General features: G+C 40.2%; 2 protein-coding genes across 26 annotated transcripts in view; both read right to left on the bottom strand.

Annotated features, from left to right (window-relative positions):
• Positions 1-113: 113 nt before the first annotated feature.
• smug1 (single-strand-selective monofunctional uracil-DNA glycosylase 1) lies at positions 114-6,137 on the bottom strand. Its single transcript, XM_062064399.1, is given in 3 exon segments — positions 114-1,874; positions 1,877-2,090; positions 5,691-6,137. Coding segments are annotated over 3 exon segments (828 nt in total). The 5' UTR covers positions 5,991-6,137; the 3' UTR covers positions 114-1,560.
• A 3,021-nt stretch (positions 6,138-9,158) lies between these two features.
• The window catches only part of znf740a (zinc finger protein 740a), a 28,617-nt gene continuing 18,329 nt past the window's right edge, over positions 9,159-19,446 (bottom strand). For 15 of the 25 annotated variants that reach the window (XM_062047950.1, XM_062048061.1, XM_062048071.1 and 12 more), the window contains 7 exons: positions 18,847-18,930; positions 18,501-18,584; positions 18,022-18,105; positions 16,963-17,046; positions 14,628-14,711; positions 14,162-14,280; positions 9,159-9,792 (listed from right to left, as the gene is read on the bottom strand). In XM_062047950.1, coding sequence (XP_061903934.1) covers positions 9,619-9,792; positions 14,162-14,280; positions 14,628-14,711; positions 16,963-17,046; positions 18,022-18,105; positions 18,501-18,584; positions 18,847-18,930 — 713 coding nt within the window. In that variant the 3' untranslated portion in view covers positions 9,159-9,618. The remainder of the gene's footprint in view (positions 9,793-14,161; positions 14,281-14,627; positions 14,712-16,962; positions 17,047-18,021; positions 18,106-18,500; positions 18,585-18,846; positions 18,931-19,446) is intronic. The other 10 variants (XM_062047984.1, XM_062047968.1, XM_062047959.1 and 7 more) reach the window with 10 other exon arrangements.

Here is a 19,446-nt window from a genome sequence, read left to right as displayed (position 1 = left end):
AAGAGTGACAAACGTATTAGAGGCTCATGGGAAATGTAGTTCATACCCCCCCCCCCCCCCCCCCCAATCGACGACACACTCTACCGGTCACGGCTGTGAGTTGTTTACTTCATTTTATTTCTCAGCAGGTATCAAGGGTTTTGTGTCAAAATTACAAAATACAAAAAAATGTAAATTAATTGATTAAAAACCACCTGGAAAGATGATACATCATGAAGTTATGATACCTGGTTATTAGGGGTGTGGGAAAAAATCGATTTGAATTCGAATCGCGATTCTCACGTTGTGCGATTCAGAATCGATTCTCATTTTTAAAAAATCGATGTTTTTTACTTATTTATTTATTGTTTAAATTTAATTTTATTTTTATTAATCAATCCAACAAAACAATACACAGCAATACCATAACAATGCAATCCAATTCCAAAACCAAACCCGACCCAGCAACACTCAGAACTGCAATAAACAGAGCAATTGAGAGGAGACACAAACACGACACAGAACAAACCAAAAGTAGTGAAACAAAAATGAATATTATCAACAACAGTATCAATATTAGTTACAATTTCAACATAGCAGTGATTAAAAATCCCTCATTGACATTATCATTAGACATTTATAAAAAAAATTAAAAAAGAACAATAGTGTCACAGTGGCTTACACTTGCATCGCATCTCATAAGCTTGACAACACACTTTGTCCAATATTTTCACAAAGATAAAATAAGTCATATTTTTGGTTCATTTAATAGTTGAAACAAATTTACATTATTGCAATCAGTTGATGAAACATTGTCCTTTACAATTATAAAAGCTTTTTACAAAAATCTACTACTCTGCTTGCATGTCAGCAGACTGGGGTAGATCCTGCTGAAATCCTATGTATTGAATGAATAGAGAATCGTTCTGAATCGGGGAAAAAAATCGTTTTTGAATCGAGAATCGTGTTGAATTGAAAAAAAAAATCGATTTTGAATCGAATTGTGACCCCAAGAATCGATATTGAATCGAATCGTGGGACACCCAAAGATTCACAGCCCTATTGGTTATAGTACATTATCCGTAACAAACATCCGTAACATTTGGAAAAATTCAAATATACAGACCTGGTAAAATTGCAATTTAAAATATATTGTACTGTATAATAATAATCAATATAAATGCAAGGAAAAAAACAGTATACAGCCTTGTATGTAAGTATCACTGAGTTCACCCAACACGCTTAAACACCCTGAGCATGGCATACACTTTACATAGAAATATGTACATAGTTCAAAAGCCTTTAAATGAATATAGCGTTGTACTACCTAAGGTAGTCAAAGACAGTAGTGTGTTAACAAAACAGAAATGAGTGTTTCCCCTTGGTTTAAAACAAGCATACATAGACATCGCAATTTGCAATCATTCCTCCACAGTCAGAAGTATAGACCTATCTTATATGCAAAGTATACTCAAAATCAAATAGAAATTAATTAACTTCAGAGGACACCTTCCTAATATAATGGTAGGGGAAGCACTGGAAATATTTTCCAAATCTCTTGAGAAGGTCAAAGGGTGCCCGTCATGTGCTGCCAAGCAACGGGAGGACACCGAGTTCTGCTAGTTTAGCTGTAGCCACACTCTCCCAGCCCTTATTGGCCAGAGGGTTCCTGGGGGACGGATGCATGATACCCTCCACTTGCACCTCAATACCTGCGCCGGAAAGAGCCCGGCGTGCACGCTGCTCCGCCACCTTGCCGACACCGATCACCATGGAGACGCCCAGGGCCTCCACGACTTGGCACAAGGCAATGTCACACAGACGGAGGAGCTCCTGGCGCTCATGGGCAGGAAGCTCAGGCGGGGTCAGATTCTTCCCGCTGGCGCTCATGAAATAAGAGGGCAGAGGTTGTGCACGAAGCAGTGGCGGAAGAACGCCGATGGTTCGCCGCACAACTTTCTGAAGAAGCCCCAGAAACGTGCGCCGCTCACTTCGCTCTGCGTGCAGGCCAGGCCGCTGATGCGACGCTTTGGGTGCTCGTCGTCAGGGTGACCGACTTCACCTGTGATCTTCAGCCAGTCAACAACTGACCGCACCTCGCCAAACGGCACCTGTCAGACGAAGTAGATAAATACAGTAATTTCAGCACAATTACACATTATTTATCAATATATACATGTTTAATCTAGCCTCATTATTTATTATTGCTAAAATGTTAAAATAATAACAATAAAGTATGAATGTTCTACCTAGTAAGTACTCGAGTCTTTGTTTTCTGTCAGATTGCTCCAGACAAGCAGCAACAATGGTAGAAATCCCAACGTGTAAGCTTCATGATGAAACTTGGTCAAACATTTGTAAGTGAATATAAATTGAGCATAAAGATACTTAATTTGTTTTGTATTGAAATTGCTGACTTTTTTATGTCTTTTGTATTCGTGGTCGTGTTGTTTTTTGTCTGGGAGTAATGAACAAACCTTGTTTTTTTCATGTAGTGCTAAATTTGACCAGTAGAGGGCGACAACGCTAATAGTGATAAGTCACATTAAAGGCCTACTGAAACCCACTACTACCGACCACGCAGTCTGATAGTTTATATATCAATGATGAAATCTTAACATTATAACACATGCCAATACGGCCGGGTTAACTTATAAAGTGACATTTTAAATTTGCCGCTAAACTTCCGGTTCGAAACGCCTCTGAGGATGACGTATGCGCGTGACGTAGCCCGACGAACACGGGTATGCCTTCCACATTGAAGCCGATATGAAAAAGCTCTGTTTTCATTTCATAATTCCACAGTATTCTGGACATCTGTGTTCGTGAATCTGTTTCAATCATGTTCATTGCATTATGGAGAAGGAAGCCAAGCAAGCAAAGAAGAAAGTTGTCGGTGCGAAATGGACGTATTTTTCGAACGTAGTCAGCCACAACAGTACACAGCCGGCGCTTCTTTGTTTACATTCCCGAAAGATGCAGTCAAGATGGAAGAACTCGGATAACAGAGACTCTAACCAGGAGGACTTTTGATTTGGATACACAGACGCCTGTAGAGAACTGGGACAACACAGACTCTTACCAGGATTACTTTGATTTGGATGACAAAGACGCAGACGTGCTACTGTGAGTATGCAGCTTTGGCTTTTTTTTGCGTATGTACGTAACTTTTTTAAAATATATAAGCTTTATGAACCTTGGGTTAGGTGAACGGTCTTTTGGGCTGAGTGATTGTGTGTGTTGATCATGTGTTTGAATTGTATTGGCGTGTTCTATGGAGCTAGGAGCTAGCAGAGGAGCTAGGAGCTAGCATAACACGTACCGTACCGTAAGTGCGCGTCACGTACGTAACTTTTTAAAAATATATAAGCTTTATGAACCTTGGGTTAGGTGAACGGTCTTTTGGGCTGAGTGATTGTGTGTGTTGATCGGGTGTTTGAATTGTATTGGCGTGTTCTATGGAGCTAGGAGCTAGCAGAGGAGCTAGGAGCTAGCATAACACGTACCGTACCGTAAGTGCGCGTCACGTACGTAACTTTTTAAAAATATATAAGCTTTATGAACCTTGGGTTAGGTGAACGGTCTTTTGGGCTGAGTGATTGTGTGTGTTGATCGGGTGTTTGAATTGTATTGGCGTGTTCTATGGAGCTAGGAGCTAGCAGAGGAGCTAGGAGCTAGCATAACAAACACGCAGGTGTTTTTATGCAGGATTAATTTGTGGCATATTAAATATAAGCCTGGTTGTGTTGTGGCTAATAGAGTATATATATGTCTTGTGTTTATTTACTGTTGTAGTCATTCCCAGCTGAATATCAGGTCACCCCCGGCTCTCACAGCATCTTCCCTATCTGAATAGCTTCAACTCCCCACTAGTCCTTCACTTGCACTTTACTCATCCACAAATCTTTCATCCTCGCTCAAATTAATGGGGAAATTGTCGCTTTCTCGGTCCGAATCTCTCTCACTTCATGCGGCCATCATTGTAAACAATAGGGAACTTTGCGTATATGTTCAACTGACTACGTCACGCTACTTCCGGTAGGTGCAAGCCTTTTTTTTATCAGATACCAAAAGTTGCAATCTTTATCGTCGTTGTTCTATACTAAATCCTTTCAGCAAAAATATGGCAATATCGCGAAATGATCAAGTATGACACATAGAATAGATCTGCTATCCCCGTTTAAATAAAAAAAATTCATTTCAGTAGGCCTTTAAATGTTTGGTGTGTGAAAGAGGGACATGCGGTAGAAACGGATGGATGGAAGAATGGATGTTGTGTAATTTCTACATGTTTAAACATTTGTAGTTTATTGTGTGAATATATTCAGACTAAACCTTCTATTTTCTTTACGTAAAATACACAATGGAGATTATTGATGTCAAATAAACAATGGACGGTACACTTTTATTTTATGTTTATATTTTCAGTCTTACAAACCTAAATGAAGGAAGAAGTGTAAAGAAATAAAACTAAGGAAGGAAAATAATTCAAAAGAAGGAACAACAATCCTCAACAAAAACTGGAGCTTCTAGTTCTTCATACTGTTAACTAGCTGCAGGGGGGGGGGGGGTGTATGGTATAAATGTATTTATTTTTGTCATAAAGAAATACAATCAGGTGTGCTTACGGAGTGTATCCCTGCAGACTGTATTGCTCTATATTGATGTATAACGTATATATTGTGTTTTTTATGTTGATTTAATTTTAAAAAATTAAAAAAAAATTGATTTCTTGTGCGGCCCGGTACCAATCGGTCCACGGACCGGTACCGGGCCACAGCCTGGTGGTTGGAGACCACTGCCTTAAGAGAAAGCGATTTCAGCTATTTTGGATACAACACTTCTCAGACGGCAAGAGAACTTTCAAATGTCGAGGTCAGCTGTGATTCTACTTACCGAAAAACTTCATCCATTTGTCGAAGGAGAGTCAACGAGAATGCGGGCTACCGTGGATGTGATAAAAAAGGTAGCGTGTGCTTTGTATTACCTGGCCGTCGAGGAAAGACTACGGAAAACGGTGAATGCTTTTGCACTGGCAAAGCAGACTGTATCAGTTATTGTCCGCCATGTATGTCACAGACTCAACGTCTAGGTCCAGAGTATATAAAGTCACCAAACACTAATGGACAATAAAGGTGAAGGCAAAAGAGTGAGGAGTGTCCTGACCAGATATCTAGATCCATAGATTGATTGTTATCAAATGTTCTTTGTCACATTGTGTACTTCCGTGTCCAATAAAGATTTGATTGATTTATGAAGGCTCAGGTGTGATTCACTACAACAGGGCCCCACAGCACACTGGATTGCAGTTAATTGAAAAGCACAACACTGGATATTGTTCAGATAAGCAGCCCCAAAAGGGACAAGCGGTAGAAATGGATGGATGGAAGTTACATTTAGGAACTTGCACACAAAGCAGCACTGGAGGTGACTTTGACGTGCACATTTTCCGCGCATGCGTATTAGGTCGCGTTGCGCCGACTGACGGAGGGGGCCAGGGGGTCTTAAACGACCATTGTGTGTGTGTGGACAAGGATAAGGTTAGGTGGGATTTACCCTGGATAAACTTAGCCGGTTTAGTGTAAACGGGGCCTTCAAGACAGGATTTAATTGCAGTCGCGCCTACGCGGGTATATGACGTACACGTGCCAACAGTGCCACCTTCTGCTTGGAAGTATGAGCTACACCTGGTGACAATACACACAACTTACCCCTGTCTGCGCCATGCCGAAAGGTCCAGGATTCATCCCTAAAAACAAGAACTTCTGGCCCGCCTGACAGTACTTGTCCACGTAACAGCGGTGGGTATCCCAGGCGTACTCCAGCGGGTTGTACACGTAGCGGACAGGCTCGCTGAATTTGAGGCTACGCAGGTGAGCATTGAGCTCCAGTTCCGCCTGCAGGAACCTACAAGAGGGCGACGATTTCGGTTGCAGTTCACGTTTCAGTTCGTTCTCCGTTGATTTTGTATCGTCTCCATCACCTCCTGGTGCTATGTTTTCATTTATCATACTTGACTAGACGCGCAAATGACTTATAAATTATATTAGGAGCCTACTCCGAGGACATCTAGCGTGCATTGTTTAGGTTCTGCATGGTTTTTCCTGTTTTCCTTGTTTGACTCTCAACTGCAGTTTGACGCGTTACCGCCGCTTCTGGTCTGGAGTATGTACTGCCGTTTGTGCTGAGCGCCAGCTGTAATTTAAGTGTAGGTGTTTTTTTTGTTTATCTTACCTTTTTTTTCAACTGGTTTTCTTTGATACCTTTACTTCAAAGGTGTGACAAGTGGATGACCTGAAGAAAAATTACAAATTAAGATTTAGATATATTTAATTTGTAGTATTTAAGCAAGCTGTGATATGATTCTTTTAAAAAAGGTTAAATGGTAAATGGGTTATACTTGTGTTGTGCTTTTGTACCTTCAAGGTACTCAAAGCGCTTTGACACTATTACCACATTCACCCATTCACACACTGATGGCGGGAGCTAACCACGACCCATCAGGAGCAAGGGTGAAGTGTCTTGCTCAAGGACACAACGGACGTGACAAGGTTGGTAGAAGGTGGGGATTGAACCAGGTACCCCACCCAAAAAAGGCACACCTTTTTTAAGTTAAAGTCCCAACAATAGTCACACACACACACACTAGGTGTGGTGAAATTATCCTCTGCATTTGACCCATCACCTTGTTCACCCCCTAGGAGAGGGGAGCAGTGAGCAGCAGCGGTGGCCGCACTCGGGAATCATTTTGGTGATTTAACCCCAATTCCAACCCTTGATGCTGAGTGCCAAGCAGAGAGGCAATGGGTCCCACTTTTATAGTCTTTGGTGTGGCTCGGCTGGGGTTTGAACTCATGGCCTTTTTATCTTTGGTATGAACATTATGTAAACTCGAAGTTATTGGGTTTTTTTTGGGTTCTTTGTTGTTGCTATTTTTGTATTACATTTTATTATTTGATCATGTTGTACTGCATTGTAATGTTTTTTGGCTGGACCCCAGGAAGAATAGTCTCCACTGCGGTGTAGACTAATGGAGATCCTTAATAAACTAAACTAAACCTTCCAGTCTCAGGGCGGACACTCTAACCACAAGGCCACTGAGGCCTTTTCCTGATCATTTTAAACTCTCAAGTTCTAAATTTTTATTGTTAATTTCAATTTTATTTTTTGCTATTATTCTCATGTTTTTTTATCCATTTATTTATATTGTATTTTTACATATATTTTTAAGATGTTTTATATTAATTTTTTGGATAGAGTTAAGTTTTTATTCTCCAGTGTGAACACCTCAAAGGTGCCATTTTTCCTTAAATGCTCAGTGCCATGCCATGTTTTATTATTGTCAAGAACGATGAGGTGGTGACTTGTCCAGGGTGTACCCCACCTTTCAGGCTCCAGCACCCCCCGCAACCCCGAAAGGGACAAGCGGTAGAAAATGGGTGGGTGGTAGAACGCGGTGAGCGTGTGCATGTTTTGTTCTTTACTGGTGTAAAGCAATGTGTTGCAACTTGCCTGTGCGTGAAAAGTGCTACATCAGTGAAATTGGTAGCTTTTTCTCTCCTTTGCATGACCAAACATAAGGGCTCCAGACAAGGAAATACAAATGGCAGCAATCCCAAAAAATCAAGACAACAGTCCTTAACAAATGTTTTTATTTTAGCATAATAGTAAGAAGCCTCTCCTCCCGATTTTTATACGGTTGAAACTAATTGGATCACAAGGGTACATATTTGTTAGCCCATTTTACAATAATTATTGTAACAGTTTTAGGAAGTTACTTGTATGCACTTATTTTTTTTTCTACACAAAATAATCAATATCAAGATTCTATTTCAACTGAGGACCATAACTCTGCATGCAAGACTAATAAAGAAAACAACTAATCTGTGGTAGCTACCTTTATGCCATCTCTCTCCTAATACCTTGATCAATAGAATTGACTACAAATAGCAACGATTTTGCTGTGGGTGGGGAGTTGTTTCAAAAAGGCCAAATATACCAGACTGTGAACTGTACTGACCCAAAAGTTTCTGTTCATTTTTTGAAAGGAGAAAGAGGCTTTGTCTAAAACCGAGTACAGTCTTAAGGGGGGAAATACCCATTCCATTCTGTCTTTCCCCCCTGTCTCTCCAGTGTTTACAATTTAAAAATGATAAAAGTACAGAATGGGGGGGCTAGGAGGATGCCAGACTCACATGTGATCTGAGAGAAAAGTTGTGGATATTTAAGGGTTCTTCTGCATGGAAACAATATGTAGATCATAACAAAAAAATGTGTTCGCCGTGTACTGTGTTGCCCTTTCAAACAAAATATCACACCAGCGGCATCCTTTGTGCACAGGTGGAATTGTGTCAATGCATTCCTCAAACGTGACCCCGCACACTCCAGCTAGTATTTAAAACGCTCTTCGACTATATTGTACTGAACATAACCTCTATATGTTCATCCTGGGAAGCATTGAGGAAACTAGAGTGATCAGTCATATTTACACACAGCTTAATAGTGCGACTCAAAACGGGTACACGAGAAGGGTCAAGTTTGAGGAATAAAGCAGCAGGGAGTGCTGTCCTGTATAACAAACTTGATTATTACAATGATTATTTGTGTGTCCACGCTTTGTGAAGGCTACACCCGATGACATGACGCACCTCCACTAAAACCCACACCAAGCACATAATATCTGCATACAAAGGCAGCGGTTAGTGCGTAGCAGAGTGTTGCTCGTAGCGAACCGTCAAAACCCTCAAGCTTCAGTGTCACTGGAATCATTTTGTCAAAGACCATCCTGTGTATTTCTGTTTGGAGGGAAAACGCCTACCGTGACATCAAAAGCTGTCTTTTGTTAATACATCTGATACACAATAATAAACCATTGAAGAAAAAGGCAAAAAAAAAAAAAAAGTATTCTCACAGAGAGAAAAAATGCCAATATGAGTAATCTGTACAAGCAACAGAGGGGAGAAGTCGCGCTGCGCCTCTTCCTGACTGATCAGTACGTGCACAGCTGTGAGGCCGGTCACACTCAATGAAAGTCCCAGTTAACATCGCTCTATAGCTATTCTTTAACACCCATTGCTTGCAAGACTCATGGCTTAATTGGGCGGATTACAAATACCACTTAAATCCAACTGTGACGTAATAGCGTGATCAATTATTTACAGACAGTGCACCTCTAATGACGTTCAGAAGCAAAGCAGATGACTTTATCAATAGGAGTCATGGTCAAGCTACTGTTGCCATGGTGACTCCTATTGGCAAAACAGCTGCCATGGCAAGCAAGGGAATTGATTTTCCCTTTTCACTGTTTGTAGATAGAGTACCAACAAGTGTAGATTTACTAGAACGATGAAAACATGTCCCCCCCCCCCCCTCCCACGCAAAACAGAGTTAAGTACAAAACAGGAACACTCTTCATCACAGAAAAGTCTTGTCATTAAAAAAACATGGAGGGGAAAAAAGAAACAGTTAAAGTCAGAAAACATAAAAAAAACAAATGTTCCGCTGTTATTAGTAATCCAAGACTGGAGCAGCATTGTCAGTCTGCGCTAGAGAGCGCCGCCACTCAGCACAGAGCTAGCGCGACACCCGGCAGCCGATCCTGTCTCGTGCGGCCATGTGGACATGGCTCACGGGGGAATGTCAGACGGCCAGACGACCCGGTGGGGGGTGCATTGGGCTCCAGGTCGGGGGAGCGGGTGGAGCTTCTTGGGCATATGGGCGCGGCTCGCAACATGGCTGGTTCTCCACTTTCGCTACGCCGCGGCCCTGGCACAGGCGTCTGTGTCGCAACAGTCGGTCTGTCCTTGAAAAGTTCTTTGGGGAAAAAAAAACAACAACAACAAAGTGAACTCTAGTTAATACAGTTTTTTAAAACACCGTTTACTAATACTAGAAATGCAGTGGAACTTGTTTAAGTCAGTGCCCTTCAGAAACTGAATCAAGGCACAGTTACTTGTGACCTTTGCCAAAGACAAAGAATGGGCAATAATAAAGGATTTTTTTTTAACTCCAATATAACACTAAAAATTGGCCCTAGTGTGTGAATGTGAGTGTGAATGTTGTCTATCTGTGTTGGCCCTGCGATGAGGTGGCGACTTCTCTAGGGTGTACGCCGCCTTCCGCCCGAATGCAGCTGAGATAGGCTTCAGTACCCCCCGCGATCCCGAACGAGACAAGCGGTAGAAAATGGATGGATGGATGGATGTATAAAAGAGATGTGGTCATTTCCTTGTACGTCTTGACTACAAAGACATTAAAGCTTTCGTACATGCACTAATTTTTCTTCCTGTCGCTAACAATAAAAAAAAAGAAAGTTAAATGGGTGCATTGTGTTAGTTGTAGGGTAAAATTCAGGCAATACTGCCATGCTTTTATTTTTTAAAGCTTCCTTTGCAGTGAACCGGAAGTCACTGTGTGCATCTTTTAATATTGCTTAACTAGACAGTTATGTGGTTTTTGCGTCCCACGCTGCTTAGTGATTATGATGGCGTTAAGACCGCAACACACGTCAACATAAACTACCCATTTTTCATATAAAGCATTCTGTTTGTGTCATGTTTCATTGCCTGCTTTACTTTTGCTTTCGAATGAGTCCTGCACAAAAAGTGCATACAAATTAGCAACAAACATGACCACACTGACAAAATCATGGCAATCATTATTGATTGGCAGGCAATTCTCACGGTGCAGGTGCATGAGGTCAGGCGCACACTGCGAGCTGTAAACCCAAAGAAAGCGATGGGACCAGATGGCGTGACAGGAAGGGTTCTGAAGGACTGTGCGGACCAACTGGTGAATGTCTTTACTAAGATATTCAACCAGTCCCTATCACAGGGCGTGAAGCCACCTTGCCTAAAGTCCTCCACAATAATCCCCCCTGCCAAAGAAGGTAAACGCCAGCAGCCCAAATGACTACCGGCCAGTAGCTCTTACACCAACCATCATGAAGTGTTTTGAGAAACTGGTCCGAAGCCATATCCCCGCTATCATACCACATACACTCGACCCTCACCAGTTTGCATATAGAGCAAACCGATCTATAGAGGATGCCATAGCAACAGTTCTTCATTCCACACTTACACATCTGGAAAAGCCAAGGAGCTATGTCAGGCTGCTCTTCATTGACTTCAGTAGTGCCTTTAACACGATTCTGTCGAGCAGACTGATTCCCAAGCTGCTGGAGTTAGCCCTGTCTCAACAGATCTGTTACTAGATCAAGGACTTTTTAACGGACCGCCCTCAGAGAGTGAAGGTCGGACACCATCTTTCCTCAACCCTCAGCGTCAGCACCGGTGCCCCGCAGGGCTGTGTTTTGAGCCCCTTGCTTTTCAGTCTTTACACATATGACTGTATTCCCATCCATCCGAGCAATTCCATCATCAAATTTGCGGATGATACTACAGTGGTTGTGCTCATCACAGAAGGGGACGAGACTGACTATAGAGAAGAGGTGAAGGCACTGTCAGACCACTATGTGAAAAACAACCTCATTCTAAACCCCACAAAGACCAAGGAGCTGATTGTTGATTTCAGGAAAAAAATCACTGAGCCCATCCAGCCCATCTACATCATGGGAAAGGAGGTGGAAATGGTCTAAGAATGCAAGTTCCTGGCCACGAACATCTCAAGCAACATGACCTGGAAACGCAACACCACTGCACTCCAGAAAAAAGGTCAGCAAAGACTATTTTCTGAGAAGACTGAGGAAAATAGATCTGGCTGATAACCTGCTCCTGTCCTATCGCTACTCTGTTGAGTCAATACTGACCTACGGTATCTTCGTGTGGTTTTCAAGCTGCACGGTGGCAGAGAGAAAGCAATTACAGGGGGCCATGAACGCGGCCCACAGGATCACTGCATGTTCTCTTACATCTCTAGAGGACCTGTATAAGAGACACTGCAGCAGGAGAGCAAACAGCATCCTCAGGGACTCATCCCACCCAGGTCACCACTGGCTTGAACTCTTGCCCTCAGAGAGGCGCTATAATACCATGAAAGCAAGGACAAATAGACTGAAAAACAGTTTGTATCCTAGAGCTGTTATTGCCCTAAACTCTGCACTTACCTGAACACTCAGCACTTTATTAACTTGCTTACCTCTGATAGAGATCTGCTGTGCAATATGTTTAACATTTTGAGTGTGAATGTTGTCTGTCTATCTGTGTTGGCCCTGCGATGAGGTGGCGACTTGTCCAGGGTGTACCCCACCTTCCGCCCAATTGTAGCTGAGATAGGCTCCAGCGCTACCGCAACCCCGAAGGGAATAAGCGGTAGAAATGGATGGATGGATGTTGTCTTAAGAGTATTTTATGTAGGTTGTTTTAAAAGCACTGAGCTGGATTGCTATTCAATTTCGTTGTTTTCATGCAATGACAATAAAAGGTATTCTGATTCTGAATTGTTATTTCTGTTTGTAGTGGGAAATCTGCACTTTCGACAAGTTGAAACGGCGCATCTTTGTGGCTTTGTCATTATGCTGTGTCAGCATTTTCCGTGGATCCGCGGTCATTGACTCCCGAGACTTAAAGGCAGAGATGTAGATAGGCCTGAGATAATCAATAACTCAATTAATGGAGAAATAAATAAAAATTAACTCAATAAGTTTGCCAGCATTGATAAATTGCCATGTACGTGTTTGTTTTCTTTGTCTCTCGCTTTCAAAGAGGGTGCAAAAGGGTTAACTCTGTATTCTCAGCACCTGAGCAGGTTCGTTAAATAGCCAAATTAAATGAACAGAGTCATTTGTCAATCATCCACAATCTTTGTCTCTGAGTTAAGGCGGGACCGCAAGCTTCCAACCTATGAAAATATACGTTATAATAGCCACAAATTCGGAGTATTCATTTTTTAATCAGGATACAATTGTTTTTAAAATAGTTAAAAGGTTTTATGGATTATTAAATGAAAATCAAACCAGGAATGCAAATGATACCTGTCTTTGGAAATGGATGATTGATTTAAACATTTTAGAAAAACACATGTCATGGAATGATATTTGGAAAAATGGCAATAAGCCCTTTAGATTAATTAAAAATAAGCTGAATCAATTTAAAATCTTGAATAGATGGTATTTTACACCCTCTCAGTTGTTCGTTATAGTTATGTCAGGCAGCTGAAAGAACTATTACTCATTTACTGTGGGAATGTCAGTGAATAATAGTCAAGGTCTGTTGTGAGAATTTGCTCGTGTCCAGCCCAGGTCACCTGCGTCACAACACTTGCTAATGTTAGACAAATTAGCTGTTGAACTGAGACTGAAATAAAAAAGTTGTGTCTGAAACAAGCTCAGCTTCCTCATTAATATAAGGTATCACAGTTAAGAACTACACGCCTACATAGAATGGCAAAGTTTGGGCCCCCGAACCGTTTGATTTTGCTGTCCCGCAGAGTGGCCGCAATGGAGGCAGGGCTTTTCTCGCTTTCAGACCTAACTAGACGTCTTGTATCCAGTTTGGTAGCCAGAGACAAGGAAAAAAAATCACAGACTTATCAATTTATCAATGACCGCCAGGTTCTTAATTCATTTAAATTTATGCTTTGATGGATTGACGTGTTGACCATCGGCACAGTCCTACAATTGTTTTTTTAAATGCCTCTGGACATCGCATTTAATGCTTTTTAATGTCATATAAGGCCTTAATTTGTACTAAATCCATGTAATGACTTTTAATGTTTTTTATTGCTTGACCAAAACCCTGCAAGAATTAGAAAGAAAAAAGATAATTGCCAAGCCAAATTTACCATATTAAGTCTTCAAACCGAATGAGAAAAGTTAGCCTATCAACACATACAAAGGAGTAAGTATGCCCAATTTTTGGAAATAAATGGCAAGAAAAAAAAACTAAGGAGAGAGCTTTACTTCAAGATGTTCAATATTTAATGAAGTGTGATTTTTGCTACAACAGATTGAGAGTCTATTTTGTTTGTATTGTTTGTTTACTTATTTAAGACAATCAAAACTACTTGCCCTTCAAATTACAAAAGTCAAAAATACTAATGAAAAATAAATTAATTGCATTTGAAACGGTTACTTGCATTATAACTATTATGTAGTATGATTGCATTAGTGCTCGTCTCAAAATAACGCTGACAACAATGTCGTTAATCGGTAGTTTGCGGGACAATATATTGTCTAGCTAAATGTTTTATCGGCCCAGGCCTAGTTGTAGGTTATGTCCCTTACCTGCTGGCACCGCTCACACTGGTAAGGCTTTTCCCCGCTGTGCACACGCTTGTGTCTCTCCAGGTGGTAGCGCTGGATAAACCTCATATCACACATGTCGCACGCAAATGGCTTCTCTCCTACCAAAAAGCACACACAACACAGTCAAATGCGTCAATTCTTGCTTGTTGCACCACTCATGTGTGAAATCTTCTTTGAAACGCTACAACTCCAGCAATAGTAAATAAAAAAGACTTGTTTAACTTAAAAGAGTCATGATGATTTTAAAAAACAAAAAAATGCCTTGACATCAACTCATTATGTGTTTGTCAGTTTGCATGGCCCAGATCTACGCAACAAGGCGGCTGCGTGTGATGCTGGTTCAACATCCCATCAAAGTGGAGGTTGCTGTGTGACGCGTCGGGAGGTGGGGTGAGGGTGCGAGCGGCAGTTGTGGGGAAGGAGGGCGCGGCAACGGAACGCATACCAGTATGAGTGAGGCTGTGTCTCTCCAGGTGGTTACGCTGAATAAACCTCATGTCACACATGGAACAAGCATACGGCTTCACCCCTACACACACAGAGCAGCGTATTAGGCCTTCCCGCCACACAAGTTCAAGTATGTGCAATATCACCTCTGCCACACACATACACAGACACACACACACGCACACAATGTGGAAATGTTTAAGCATGCAACTATGTGAATACAGCTGTAAAACAAAGATGGGTAAAAATGTAGTGCTTCAGATTAACATTTACCCTAACGTGTGTCCTCCTACCCTTACATGCAAGTATCTCACACTGATATTACATATATGTTTCAAAAGATGCATAAAATTTGGTATTTATAAAATGTGGCTATCATATTTTGTGTCTTAAGTTGCAATGGATGCCTTATGACAAGATGCTGAAACCATGTGATTTCTCCCAGCCAATCAGTAAAGAAAGATAACAAAAAAGGCTTAATTAAGATAAAAACTGGTTCATCATTATTTAAAAAAAAAAAAAAAAACATTAGGAAAATTTTAAAGCAAACAACCTTGTAACATACTACAGTAATTTTCTGGGCTTAAAATGTTATATTAACTTTTTTAATATTTCCATGAGTGCATTAAAAGGCTTTCTTTTTAGTCAATTATGAAATATTTAAGGATTACCGTTTCTAAAAACTTCTCAAATGAATGTAAAGTGGGAGATTTAGTTCTAAACTGAAGTAATGCAGATTTTTAAAAAAAAAAAAAGCTTGGATGTTGTTAGGGGATCATTCATAGGGAAACTGCTTTCAGTTTTAGTTTTTTAGAGGCCTGATTAGTTCTACTCTAGTTGGTTTATTTAAATGATTGAGTTTCCATCTAGTTTCAGTTATTTTGAGAGACAAAATCAGGCTATTTTCACGAATTGTAAGCCAAAAACACTACACACAAAAAGTTAGACATTTTGTTTTTGATTTGAAATTTCAGCACGAACCTACAATGTATCGTTTATAGGCGAACCTAAATTAACCTACTACTGGCCATGTCACAACTGTTTAATCTTTTAAAACGTTTTGCACAACTTGCTATGTGCCAACATTTTCAGCTGGTTTGAGAGCCATACCAATACATTTGAAGCCTCCTGGCGAAGTCCTGTTTGATTGTCAATTCTCAGGGCCTTCAATCGATCACAACTGGAGTGTTCAGTTTGTCTTAGAAGACGTTTTGCCACTCATCCAAATAGGCTTCATCAGTTCAGCTCAAGTAATTACTTAATAGGACAGGTCTAGTCAGTCTAGTCTTTGAGCATGAACTGATGAAGCTTCCTTGGATGAGAGACAACAGTCTAGTTGTGATCAATTCAATGCCGTGAGAATGATGTCAAAATGTGAACAGCCTGATGAAGAGGACTTTTTATATACCAAGTCTAATTAAACCAGGACAATTATTGGTTGATTTATGGATCATACACACCTGTTGTGAATTCTGCTATTCAGTTCCTCCTTTGTTAGAGAACATTAAGTTGTTCAGAAAGTACTGAATCATTAAACAGCTAGACTTGCCATGGACATGACAACGCAAACTATTCATACATTTTTGTGAGCAATGTCATTAAATGAAACACTCAAATGCCATTGTCAGAACAATATGAAACAACTACAGAAATGCACCACTATAATTAGTACATGTCTATGGATGTTCTCATTCATTCAAATCATTGTATTCTCAAGGCATTTAATCGATCGCAATTTGACTGTTCAGTTTGTAATGGAAGCCATTTTGCGTTTTGTCAGTTCATGTTCATAGACTCAGATCGGTCAGATCTCGTTTTAGATTGGTCAGATGGATCTCTCACTTGATCGTATCAATCTAAGTCTACAACGAGATCTGACGAAACTTAAATCTATAGTTTCTGAAAATGAACTAACAGAAGCCTACTTGGAGAGCCGAAACATCCTCTAAGACAAACTGAACAGTACAGTCATGATTGTTTGAATGCCCTGAGAATATAATTAGTACTGTTTCCAGCATCCAAACAACAGAAGTAACTCCTTCCCACTGGGTCTGCTACTGAAACAGTCAGAGTAGGAAATAAACATTTATGGTTGAAACAATCTTTTTGTAAATTATCAGACTGAGGCGCATGACGACCAAGACACGATGTAGTACAAGGTCAGGTATTAGCTACAGTACTACAAGGAACACGTAAGGTTTCTTTATTTGGTCTAGGAAGTCAGTTTTAGCAAAAATGGACGCTCAACCGAGCACTACAAAGCACCTAGAAATCTACCTTCAAAGACATTGAGTGACTGTAGACATGAGAGGGGTAGGAGCTAGGACCCATACCCGTATGAGTGAGGCTGTGTCTGGCCAGGTGGTAGCGCTGAACAAACCTCATGTCACACATGGTGCAAGCAAAAGGTTTCACACCTAAACGCAGAGCATCAATACATTATTTCCAGTACTTGTCATTTTGCTCCATCATCAACCGATCAGTAAAATTTGAATTGATGGGTTGTTAACCGCTTTTCACTTCAAATTACTCAAGCAATTTTGTCTCAATAGCCAATGGATAACATGTCAAGTTGGGTGTGACCAATTATTTTTTTTAGATCCACAGCTGAACACAATATGAGCTGATGATGTCACACCATTTTGTTTGCATTCATTTAATGTTTACGGCAGTAAAACTCTTGTTCAGTTAGCCAGTCATGTGTCTAAGTAGTAGGGGTGTAATGGTTCAATTCGTTTTGGGTACAGTTACGGAACAAAATGCAAAACATAAAACTGCTTAACTTCTGTGTCAACAGCCTTGATGATTTTTTCAAATGAAACCAAACAACCTGCAAACTGATGGCAGGTAATTTTTAAATTTTCTCGATAAAAAAATAAACAAAACAATTAATAAACAAATATATATATATATATATATATATATATATATATATATATATATATATATATATATATATATATATATATATATATATATATATATATACACACACTGAGGGCCACTTGGATACATTATGTGCATTAAGAATGCACAATTAATCAAAAAATAGGCCAAAACATACACATCTTAGTTTTTGTTATAGGTTTCTAAGAAAATGTGTTAAATGTGTGTATTTTTATCTGTGCAGCATTAATAAATCACGCATGTAGTGTGGTTCCCCATCTCTACTTAACAATAGTGATATGCTGCTTTCGTCTTATCCACTTGTATAAGTCCGTTTGCGTACTCTGGGGTTTCTTTGGCACGATCGCTAGCCATGACTCCATCACTACTCACTTAATATGATGATAATAAAATGAGATTACCAATACATGTACCGATACACCCCTACTAAGTAGCATTATGAATAATATGTTTCATCAGTGTCGTTAAGATGGGCGGGTGCATACCCATATGAGTGAGGCTGTGTCTTGCCAGGTGATAACGCTGAAAAAACCTCTTGTCGCACATGGTGCAAGCATAAGGTTTCACACCTAAATGCAAAGTGGCAATGTTACAGCACTTACAGCCTGATTTTCATTATTTGCCAATACATTCCCTAAGCTATTGGTTATTAACCACACAGTTGCCAATTTATGCAAAGAACTGAGTCTCTTTGTGGTGCATTACACTGCCTTGCTAAACCAGTAACTATCCTAATTTAACTGTTGCATTGTGAATACACACTAAGATATCCTATCATAATGTGGTGCATTTTTCTAAGGACTCTTATCAGAAAGGGAATGACTTTAATAGTAGCATGAATCTTTTACAGTATTTACCTAAATGCAGGTCTTATGTGGTTCATCTTTATAAAAGCTTTAGCTAAGGCGGCTTAACTTTATGAACAGATAACATGCTAATGAAGGGCAGGTGCATAGACGCATACCAGTATGAGTGAGGCTGTGTCTGGCCAGGTGGTAGCGCTGAAAAAACCTCATGTCACACATGGTGCAAGCGAAAGGTTTCACACCTAAACGCAGAGTATTACAAGTATTAATTTCACACTTTGGTTTGTTTTTTTGGGGTGTTCACAATCCAATAGTGATGCAATGTACTTACAATGCTCATCATAATTGATGGGTTGTTAACCAACATTAATTGTGACGCATGAACGCTTTGTTTTGTAATGACCAATCTCTTTATGAACATATCAAAGATTAAGTAAGCATCCATCGCCAGTCCGTGTGTGATGTCATGTAAGACTAAGTGTCATGGGCAAGGTGGGCGCATACCCATATGAGTGAGGCTGTGTCTCGCCAGGTGGTAGCGCTGAAAAAACCTCTTGTCGCATATGGTGCAAGCATAAGGTTTCACACCTGAATGCAAAGTGGCAATGTTATAATACTTTGCTTCACTTTGCCATTTGTTCTTTAAAATCATGCCTAAGCTATTGGTTATTAACCACACATTTCCAAATTCATGCAAAATGACATAATATCCCAATCTTGTATATGTCCGTATACATAGCCTGTTTTTCTTGCCATTTAGCGGATATGGCTGGGTTTTTGATGCCAACTTAGCTAATCTAAAACATTACAAACAGGCAGATAGAAACTGGTTGAAAAAAGGTAGACACTCTAAAAACACATGGAAGGTGCTACTTAAATATTTACAAACCCGTAAACAAAAATATTAGCAAGCATTCAGTATCTCACAACTAAACCCTTTAGGTCATCTATGAAGGAACGCCTTTGTTTTTTTCTTGTATCGTATTTAATAAGGATGCCAATACCAATATATCATTTCTTTCAATTTAGATTTAACTTGTTTGTGTACACCTGTCTTAGCTACTGACTCTTCATAAGCTTCCAAAACATCATCATAGCGATGCT

This window comes from Entelurus aequoreus, linkage group LG01 (assembly GCF_033978785.1).
Source record: "Entelurus aequoreus isolate RoL-2023_Sb linkage group LG01, RoL_Eaeq_v1.1, whole genome shotgun sequence".
NCBI classification, from domain to species: domain Eukaryota; kingdom Metazoa; phylum Chordata; class Actinopteri; order Syngnathiformes; family Syngnathidae; genus Entelurus; species Entelurus aequoreus.
This window is presented reverse-complemented; position numbering and strand designations above follow the sequence as displayed.